Source organism: Chrysochloris asiatica, unplaced genomic scaffold (assembly GCF_000296735.1).
Source record: "Chrysochloris asiatica unplaced genomic scaffold, ChrAsi1.0 scaffold00019, whole genome shotgun sequence".
Lineage (NCBI taxonomy): Eukaryota > Metazoa > Chordata > Mammalia > Afrosoricida > Chrysochloridae > Chrysochloris > Chrysochloris asiatica.
The window spans coordinates 27722954-27734353 of NW_006408537.1; the positions used below are offsets into that span (position 1 = coordinate 27722954).

General features: G+C 37.2%; 1 protein-coding gene across 1 annotated transcript in view; it reads left to right on the forward strand.

Moving 5' to 3' along the window:
* The window catches only part of CD109 (CD109 molecule), a 148985-nt gene that overhangs the window by 108376 nt on the left and 29209 nt on the right, over positions 1-11400 (forward strand). The window contains exons 18-23 of the mRNA XM_006835791.1: positions 1650-1791; positions 3544-3661; positions 6094-6207; positions 7773-7991; positions 8903-9047; positions 10739-10915. Coding sequence (XP_006835854.1) covers positions 1650-1791; positions 3544-3661; positions 6094-6207; positions 7773-7991; positions 8903-9047; positions 10739-10915 — 915 coding nt within the window. The remainder of the gene's footprint in view (positions 1-1649; positions 1792-3543; positions 3662-6093; positions 6208-7772; positions 7992-8902; positions 9048-10738; positions 10916-11400) is intronic.

An 11400-nucleotide genomic window follows, 5' to 3' on the forward strand; every position in this document is an offset into this window, starting at 1 on the left:
AACAACAACAGGGTTGTTATGAGGTTAAATGCAAAAATATCTACATTTTTTGCACATATTTGGCACTTTGTAAACCTACGATGATCTATTATCCTGTCCCTTGGATCTAGTTTGTTTATTTCATTATTTAATTAATAGTGATATTAACTGCATGCCTATATATACTAGGTAATTGGGATACCAGTTTGGTCTAGTAGGGCAGACCACCATGCAGTTAGTAGAGTGAGTAAAGGCTGTGATGGGGGAATATATAGTGTCATACCTGTACATAGAAGGCATCCAGCTAGGAGGCACAGCAAAGCCATCTCTTGAGACTACCCTTTTCTTACCTCCGTACTGTACATGACTTGACTGCCTAACTGTTTTCCTTCACTTCAGTTTCTCCAATTGGCAACCATTGTTCACACTGATGACAGTTATATTTACAAAACACGGGGTAGATCATCTTCCAATTTATTTTAAAACCTTCATTTGCTCACTGTTGCTTTAAAGTGTAATAAGTTCCTTCAACATGGGATACTTGGCATTTTAAAATCTGGACTCACGTATTCTTGGTCTTGTCATTTTATGCTGCTTTTACAAAATGCCCATTGTCATGTTCTTGATAGGGCTTTGTACTTGGCTCACTATTTTCTTCCTGTATGGAATGTCCTTTATCTGGACTAAAGAGATGGTGCAAAATGGAAAGTCATTCTGCTTGTTTTCTTCTTAGCCAGACCCTTAGCCATCATTCTGATTCTGTGTAAAATCAGCCATTCTTTACATTATGTGTGTCTGTTTTCACCCGTATTGTGCTTGTTCCAGTTTTCTGTGCATCTGTCTCCTCCTTCATAGTATTATCAGTAAGTTCATTGTATTCATCTTTGTATCACTGGTTTCTGTTGCAGTGAATTTTCTTTGTATTTTAATTTGAAATAAAGTTAGACTAACAGAAAAGTTGAGGAAAAGATTCTCATAGGTCTTTAGGGAAACATAGTTTATTTTTACAAGTAAAAAGCCAATAAACTGGGTGGTTGTGGCATCTCATAGCTGGCGCAGCCAATGGTAATCAGCACTAGGGAGCTAGACAGAGAAAGGTAGTTGTTGCTGAGAAGTGCCACCAATTTAGCTCTGACCCATAGTGACCCTGTAAAGGGTTTCTGAGGAGCGACTGGTTTGAACTGCTGACTGCGGTTAGCAGTTAACTGCTTAAGTAGGTTGTTTTAAAAACATGATTTAAAATTTAAACTTTCTTTTTTAGTCACTAAACTGTAAGCAGTTTTTCCGATATTGTCTGTAGGGGTTGCTCTTCTTGTTAAGTGCTGGTAAGTCAGTTCTGACTCATAGAATCCCTGTATAGGGTTTCTGAGGAGCGACTGATGGGTTTGAGCCAGCAACCTTGCAGTTAGCAGTCCATTGCATACCCCATGCCAGGACTCTGTAGGAGTTGGAAACATTGTTTCTAATCGTGGCTCTGCTGTACTGGCTGTGTGTCTTTGGGTAGGTCACTGGACTTCTCCACATCTCTGGTTTCTCATCTCATGAGAGCACTGCACGAGACTAACTCCAAAGTCCTGTGCAGCACAGAGTGCTATGATTCTAAGGACTAAGTCTGTAATTCATTTTCTTCAGTGACTTTTTTACTAGCATTTGTCAATGTTTATTTTCAGATGACGATCAAGAGATTGCCGAGAGGTTTATGGAGGAAAGTGACAGTTATTCTGTAGATTTTCATGACCTTCCTTCGATTAGTAATCCACGGGTCAGAAAGCATTTTCCAGAGACTTGGATTTGGCTAGACACCGACATGGGGTAAAATCTTTACTTACCTGTTTTTTGTTTAGTGTATGCTTTAAATATATTTTGCTTTCTTTTGAGTATTTTAAGTACAAACACAGTGTGATTAAGAACTAAGACCAAGAAGTTTTTGTTTTCCAATGATGTTTTTTGTATTTTATTTTAACATAGTATTTAATAAAGCCCCATGCAAATTGTTGTGGTAGAAGTATTATCAAGGAACAAAATTATATTGGTTGCATGCTTGATTTTAGGCACTGATCGTTTTCTGATTAAAGGTGGTTTTCACTTTCATTGTAGTCTTGGGGTCACTGATGGAGAAAATAGCTGGGAATGTATTTGGTGACTTGGGCTGGAAAGTACATGTGACTACTTCCTGCTACCTTGTGGCAGTACCTCTAACTAAATCCCACTCCTCATAAAATGTCTTCCTGAGCCACAGGGAGAAGGGAGATGAATGGTAGAAGGAATTTAGCTTAGCTGACATCATCTGTGCTACTTTGCCTGGTGACTAAGCCTGTAAATCATGAAATGTATATAATATAGGCAGTCCCTCGGGTGTGAACATCTCACTTACACCCAGCCCATGTTTATGAACTAGCCTCTGTGTCTTAAAAATTCAAGGCATATATAAATGATTTCAAATAATAAATGGGTGCTACTTTGCAACACACAGTATTATTAAAATGACTATTATTATGTTAAAAATGGTTTAGTCTACATGTTTCCTTCACTGTCTGAACGTAGAGTGTTCCTATGAAACCTTTTTTAAGTCCAAATGGCATAAAATGAATAAGAAATTGCCATTAATTTCTTTTTTTGAGCATTCCTAGACCCAAAAAATACCCTACGGAATCATATCAAATAACACATAAAACCTAAAGTTACATTAACATATAATGTTCACAGACAGTTCAAAGCTATAACAACTTGATGCTGAGATGTGGACTGTCGTCCCTAGGGAAGGAGCTTGGTGACACCACTTTTGCTGCTCCTGGTACACACTGCCTCTTTAATAGCTCACTGCAAAACAAACTGTGCTAGTTTTCTTTTCACCTTTTTGTTTGTTTGTTTGGTTTGTAGAAGCAAAAATCTTCTTCAAATTTCTTTCAGTTACCAAGTAAAGACACATAAAGTGAACTTAAGAAAAGTGGGAAGTACCTATCTAGGGAAGTATTTCTTTCATGATTTTACGCATAGAAAGATACACCATATAGTATCTACTAGGGCAAACTGCTTTAAATATGAACCATACCTAACTGTTTTGATTTGTGTACAAATTGAATTTAAAGACAGATTTAGGAACAGAACTCATTTGTAATACACGAACGACTTATATATTACGGTTAGCCATTTAGGGAAACTTGAAAAAAACACCGTAAGTTAAGCCTCAAAAAACAAAACAAACAAATAGCATTTGACAGGTATACAGAGACAAAAAATTTTCTTCCAAGTGAGAAAAAAAGTTAGAGTTCAGTTTGAAAATAGGTGTGTATGCAATATTTATGAAAATGATGCTCATTCTGAAGATGTAAATATAGTATAGAAAGATTTTAGTGGGATATGGATCAGTCTATAGTATTATGACCTAGTTCTTGAGAATTTGGAATCTACTAGTTCATCTTTATTTTTAATTGTTTTAGATTTAGAAATGTAAATGATTTAGAAAATTAAAATTCTTCAAAAAATAATTTATGTTGACTTATTTGGAAGCATATTGGAGCTGGTTCTTGCTTTTATGATTTTTTTTGTTTCTCTTAACTTCAGTTCCAGGGTTTACCAACAATTTGAAGTTACTGTACCTGATACTATCACTTCTTGGGAGGCTACAGCTTTCGTGATCTCTGAGGACCTGGGTTTTGGATTGACAGATGCTCCTGTGGAGGTAGGGCTGCTCATAAACTTAGAGTGCTATAAAGCCAAAAAAGTGTCAACTCTTTGATGGATGGGAAAAAAAAAAGATATTTGTAATGTTGATCACAGTTTGAGATTCCGTCATTTTACTTTTCTCTATTAAACTACTGAATGTATTATGTTTATATTAACATTTGAATAGAAAAGTTTATTCCCTAAGCACTCTAATATCCAGAAGAGAGAGTATACTTCAGCCTTTCATTTTTCAAAGAGGCACAGAACTTCTTTAGATTATCCTGAGCAGAAATTTCTTCATATTTCTTTAGTCAACTTGCATCACATATTACTTCCTAAATCAGTCACTGATCACTGGTTTAGATTAGTCCCTTATACCAGCGCTCTGTCAGATCTGAACCCCCCTTTTTATAACAGATTTTTTGTGTTGCTCCTTTATCTCCTGAGGTGAAATTCATAGGTAATATGGCCTGACTGTATACATAGTCAATATAAATCGATGTAATGCCCTTGGTAAATAATAAGGAGAAATAAAAGGGAAGTCATATAATAAATTAGTAGGTATTTTACTATGTACATAACTGGGCACAGCTTACACTAGGAAGCATAGTGAAATACTTAGATGATTACCCACAAGCACAATCTTCTTGTATGTAGCAGCTACACATGCAGTTTAATGTACATGCATTGTTCTGAAGATTCAGAACACATTTCTGAAACCAAGCTGCAATCATCTCTTGATTTATAAAATAGTTGTACTGTAAGATATTCAGTGTGTATTTAAAAATGCTTTTAGTTATATACAAATTGGAATTAGGTTCTAGGCTCATAGAATTGTAAATTAGTGCTGTATCTATTTGGTTGTCTGAAGCGACATTCAAGAAACATGGAAAATGGAACTAGTCACCATTGGTTGAAAGTATCCTTAGCACTGTAGATCTTCATCACCAAGTGCTAAAGTTGTTGTTATTAAGTGCTGTCAAGTTGGTGTTCTGACTCTTAGCAACCCTGTTGAGGGTTTCTGAGGAGTGATTGGTGGATTTGAACTGCCAAGGTTACGATAAGCAGTGCGGTGCTTATCCTACAGCTGCTCACTAAAACGATGTGCTAATGTTGTTCTTGTTAAGTGCTGTCGAGTTGGTTCTGATCCATAGCGAACCTGTATAGGATTTCCAAGGAGTAGCTAGTGAGCTTGAACTGCTGACCTTGTGGTTCAAACCGACTTTGCAGTCCAGCACATTAACCCACAGTGCCACACTAGTACTCCAAGTGCTAACAGCACACTCCAATCATTGTGACAATCTGAGACATTTTCACAAATGTTCAAATCAACCTCCAGAGGGAATTACTGCTGCTCAGAGATAGGGGAGAGGGGAGATGGTATGCAGTGAGTTGAGGTAGGGATCAGCCTCCTCTTCAGGATCTGACCAATAATATGGGACTTTGGTTACCAAGGAAGAAGTATCTACATATGTGTGTATATGTTGATGTTGTTGTTGTGTGCCATCAAGTTGGTTCCAACTCATAGGGACTCTGCATCGAATTTCTGAGCATGGTTGGTGAGTATGGACGGCACCACACCAGGGTTCCATACGTGTTAGTTGTTATTGTTAAGTGCTGTTGTGTCATTGCCGGCTCATAGTGACCGTATATAGGGTTTCCAAGGAGTGGCTGGTGAGCTTGAATTTCTGATCTTGTCATTCTAACGACCTTGCAGTCCAGCGCATTAACCCACAGAGTCAGACTATGTATGTGTAGAAGGTAGTTATTGGAACACCACCAGGCTTGCTATAATTAGATGCTCCTCAGCTGGTTCTAAAAAGGGCCAATGCAAATACATTTGTCCAATGTATTTTTTTAGAGCAGAATGGTGGAATCAGTGTAGCATTGTAGAAAGGGCATTTGCTTTGGCATTAAACACATTGGGATCCAGTTCTGGCTCCTCTGCTTACCAACAGTGTGATCTTACACTTGTTACAGAGGTCTCTGAGCTTCAGTTTTCTTTTCTTTAAAACAGGAGCATAACACCTATCTCATAGGGCTGAAACAATTAAATCAGAAAACTCTGCAAAGTGCTTGGATCATAGCGGGCACACAATTAATATGTGATTACCATTGATCAATTTGCCATCATTCATTAAGGATAAATTGTTATTTCCTTTCAGTTTATAGGAAGGTGAACATTTCTGGATGAAGTTCTGTTGTCGTTACATGCTATCAAGTTGGTTTTGACCCATAGTGACCCTGATAGGGTTTCTGAGGAGTGATTGGTGGGTTTGAACTGCCGACCTTGTGGTTCAAACTGATCTTTTAGTTCAGTGCATTATCCTGCAGTGCCATGCCAGGAATCCATAGGTGCCACAAATTTTGTAAGAATTGCTTTTAATTGCATAAAATGTGAAGCATTATGACCTGAATGAAAATATGTACTCATTGTGTTCTTTCCAGCTACAGGCCTTTCAACCATTTTTCATTTTTTTGAATCTTCCCTACTCTGTTATCAGAGGTGAAGAATTTGCTTTGGAAGTAACCATATTCAATTATTTGAAAGATGCCACTGAGGTAATACATTGATGCTTTTATTAATGATTGACATTTAAGGAAACAACATGGCGAGGTTGTGTAGTGGTTGGGTGGGCATCTGGCATCAAAGCATTTTGCACATTTCTGACAGACTGAAAATAGACTTGCTTTGTAAGTAATTTCATCTGTATATGTATAAGAATATTATTAACATGTGTAAGCTAATTTTCTGCTTAATTTCCAGCAAAGGGTTTCTATTTTAGCCGTGTTGCTTCCTCATTATCTTTGAGGCATGTTTTTCTCTTTCCTGCCTCCCTGTATTTTCTCTTATTCTTCCCTACATCTAGAATGCATTGTCACTGATCACTGCTTTTCTATGCCCCGTGTAGTTGGCAAAATTTATTCCCTTTAAGATGTAGCTTAAAAATGCCTTTTCAGAGGAACATCAGCCAATCTGTTCTTTTTATACTCCTCATATGTTTGTACAGTGTGACATATCTTCAAAAATTTGTTGTTTGAGTCATATGTCTTTTGTTTTCCATGAAAGTCAGGGATTTGCCCATTATTTGTATTGTACCCATATTATTGATAAGTGCTGTCGAGTCACTTCTGACTCCTAGTGATCCTGCTTAGGATTGCCAAAGCTGTAAATCTTTTTGGGAGCACAAAGTCTTGTATATCTCAAACCACTGACTTTGTGGTTAACAGTCCAATGCTCATCCTATAGAGGCACATTGCATCTGTGCCCATATTAATGTTAATGAAATGATTGATTTAATAGGGATATGTAATTAATTTTATCACATGAATATACTATAATATCTATTTAAGTTCTGTATCTATGAAGTAAATTGGTCTTTAGTTTTTAACATTTCTGCTTTTTAAATCAAACCAACATAGTAGAGTGTAAAGAGTGAAGGATCTAGAAATCAGTTTTCAGCTTTGTCACTTACAGGCAAATAATTTCATTGCAATTTCTTCATCTTGGTATGGGAATCATAGTTGTTATCTCTCCAAAAAGTATTTAGAGACGCATGTGAGAAAATAAGTGGGAAAACAATTCACAGAATGTTAAGGGCTGGAGAAATGCTATTTCTGAGACTGGCAACTTTGTCATAATTTATAAAACTTCAGTCAAGATACACTTCAGGACTAATGTTTGAGTCATACTTTTCTAGAAATAATTTTAGCAGATACTGTCAATGAGTATAGTAACATTTCATCTTGCTTGTCTCAGATTTTTCTAATGGGCTCAGTGTCTCAGGATGATGCAGACTTGAGTGGCAACACCAATATATGAGATAACTTCTTCAGATGCATCCTTACCACCAGTGGCTTAGGATAATGAGAGAATTTAGTATTAGTGGGAAGACTAGAAACAGAGTTGCAGTGTGCCCTTTCTCCAAAATGTCACAGTTGAAAGGGGAGTGTATAAGAGAAGTTAAATTTTTTCCTGGTACCCTTTCATTCTTTCCTTGACTGGATCTTTATCTCATCTTTCTCTCATTATCTAAGTACACAGGCTCTAAGTACTCTACTGTAAGTATTTGTTCTAAGGAACTTTTGATAAGTATATATATTTATGTTTTTAATTTTTCTCCTAGGTTAAGGTAATCATTAAGGAAAGTGACAAATTTGAAATTCTAGTGACTTCAAATGAAATGAATGCCACAGGATACCAGCAGACCATACTGGTTCCCAGTGAGGATGGGGCAACTGTTATTTTCCCAGTCAAGCCAACACACCTAGGAGAAATTCCCATCACAGTCACAGCTATTTCACCCACGACTTCTGATGCTATTACTCAGAAGATCTTAGTAAAGGTAAGTATTTGAAATCTTAAATAAATGAAACTGTTAATTGAAAAGGAAATGAAAGGTAGTTTTCTTAATTAAAAAAAGTGATTAAATTTTTGGCAAGACCTTGTAGGTATTCTCCTCTACCTTCCTGGTAACATATGATTTTTCTTCATCTCTGTAGAAATATATCACAGGTATGTTTTAGAAGTAATTAGCAATCTCTCCTTTAAGTTTAACCAGGGAGTGTGACTGTAAAACACGTCTCTTTTATAGTCAGTTATATCTGCAAACAATGTTAATTGAGGTCCTACTAAATCATGGTTAAGTTGATGCGTAGAGTTAGAATTTTGCAACTTCTCAGTGCAGGTGGAAGATGTTTTGCAGTTTTCCAGAGAAGGCATTATGCTTAAAAAGGCAGTTCAACATGGTGAGTAAACATTTGGGTTCTGCAGTGAAACAGCTCTTGGTTCGAATCCCAGCTCTGTCAAGTGTGACTTTGAGCAAGGTATTTCGTTCCTCTGAGTAATAATGAGGACTACCTCAGAATGTTTTTCTCATCACTCTTCATCTTCCTTTATTATTTCTATTGCTAGTCCATGAAACGTTTTATCTAATTTAACTATAAATTTAAAAATTTGTATTAAGAGTCAAGAAATGGTCGATACTGATCTACCTCTACACAAACTGTAGGCACAACATGCTTGTGCTCGTCATGATATAGATCTCAGATCTATAAATAGATTAATATTTGTTATTGTTGTGTCATCAATTTGCTCTGACCCATAGCGACCCTATGTAGGGTGTCCAAAGAGCGGCTGGTGAGCTGGAACTGCCCACCTTGCAGTTCAAACTGACAAATCCAGTGCATTGACCCACAGCACCACACCAGGACTCCAAATATACACCATGTTAATTGTGTTCTTTGTTTTTGACAGGCTGAAGGGATTGAAAAATCATACTCACAATCCATCTTACTAGACTTGACTGACCCAAAGCTACCAAAGACTCTGGAAACTTTGAGTTTCTCATTTCCTCCTGAGACAGTAAATGGTAGTGAAAGAGTTCAGATCACTGCAGTTGGTAAGAACAGAGTCTCTCACCATCTACAAGTTTATTTGCATCTGACAATATCTATTTTATATCTATTTATAGATTATTTTCTTACTTAGTTCTAATGAGGAGAATTTGCAAAAAGTTTTTAGTTTGTACTATTGACTGTAATATAAAGGCTATGAAAACACATATCTATCAAAGACTACTTTACTCAGTCTTCAGTGTGCATGTGAATCATTTGGGGAACTTGTTAAAAACAGATCCCAAGGGGAGAGCCTGGGATTCTGCAGTTACAACAAGCTCCCAGGTGATGCTGATGCTTCTGATTTGTGAACTGCACTTTAAGCAGCAAGGCCCTGATTTGTGGCTGGTGGGAGGGTTATTTTTAAGAGCAGAGCTGACTTCTGTGGTTCTCAACTCTCTGGAGTTTTATGGAAACTCACATATCTGGGCTCTACCCTAAACCCACTAAATCAGAATCTCTTGGGGGTATGACTAACCCACCAAAAAAAACAAACCCACACTCATCAAGTAGATTCTGACTCATAATGCTCCTTAGAGAGGGTTGCTGAGACTGTAAATCTTTACGGGATCAGACAGGGCAGAAGGTATGCTTAGACATGTATATTTTGAAAAATGTCCATGAGTGATTCTGATAACCACCTCGTGTACTTCTGTGCAGTTTACAAGTGGATTTTACAGCAGAAAGCTATCCACTGACTTTAGTCACCCTTTCCTAGTCACCTTCCAGTAACCTAAAAGATCTATTGACTCAACTTCAGCTAGTGAACATAACTTCCACACAGCTTGTCTATATATGTGTGCTTCATAAATAATGGAAGGAAATGTTTTGATTAATGACATCTAAATAGCTTATTAGGTCCTCAGTACCTAGGCATTTTTTGTGAAGTTATTTAAATTTCATCTGCAGGTGTAATTTTATTATACCCCAAACAACACATGTATGTATATGTTGTTGTTCCAACTCACAGCAACCTTGTCTAGGGTTCCCAAAGCTTTAAATATTCATGGAAATAGAAAGCCTCATCTTTATCCCATGGAGTGCCTGGTGTGCTCGAACCATGGACACTATGGTTCTTAGTCCTGTGCTTCGGGTATGGAGCCAACATACTCCCAAGATTCTACATAGAAAACTTTATTTAGAACCTTAGATATAATTCTTTAAAAGAATAAAATTAGTTCTCTCTTTAGGGAAAAGAATTCAGCCTAAGCACTTTCCAAGGGGCCCTGATGGCAGAGTGGTTAAGTGCTTGGGTACTAACTACACAGTAAGTAGTTCCAAACTCTACCAACCTCTCCATGGGAGAAAGATGTGACAGTCTGCTTCCCTAAAGATTACAGCCATGGAAACCCTATGAGGCAGTTCTAGTCAGTCCTGTAAGGTCACTGTGAGTCAGATTCAACTTGATGGCAATAGGTCATTGTGTGTGTGTGTTGTTTTTTTAAAAAGCATTTTTCACAATGTTGAGATGCTGGGAAAGGCAGCACACATGCTGGTTAGATGCAATACACATGCCCCCATGTACGTACTTAAGTGCATATATATATGTGTGTGCACACATAGAGGGGGTTGCCTGTAATACTGCTTAAACAGCATGAAGCTTCTGTACTGTTCATTTGGGATAAATTGTTATTTCTTTTTACCACCAGGAGGAAACTATTGTTTACTGAATGAATTGAATGTCTTATACTTTCAGGAGATATTCTTGGTCCATCTATCCATGGCTTAGATTCACTGATCAGGATGCCTTATGGCTGTGGGGAGCAGAACATGATAAATTTTGCACCAAATATATACGTTTTGGATTATTTGACTAAGAAAAAACAACTGACAGATAATTTGAGAGAAAAAGCACTTTCATTTATGAGGCAAGGTAAGCATTTTAGAAATATACTTTTATTAAAATAATTTTTTTCTTTTCTTTTCAGGTAGTGTTGTATGTAGACCGTATTTCAAAATAGGTTTTGCCTTTGGCATGTAGTGGTGGGGGTGGGTGTAGATGACGTTGAAATGCGCCAGAAGGGTAACTGTGGGCACCTGTTACCACTCTAACTTCAGCGAATTGTTCTGTAGCTTCGGCTAAGATGTTTGTTAGTAGTGGCTTAAGAAATTAATTTCTGGAGGGGTTTCTATTTTATAAGGAACCTGAAACTTAAAGCTTTAAAAATCTGAAGAAATGGGTTTTCATGTATCCATTACACATTTATGTACTAGGGCCAGTTCTGGTGCTGAGGAAACAGAGGAAAGTTGAGCCTTTCAAGGAATTCGCCGTTCAATATGTACATAAACATATGTAATATCATGTGGTGGAGACCTGGGGAAATGTTTGTATGGACAGGATCTACAGGTCCCCCCTCC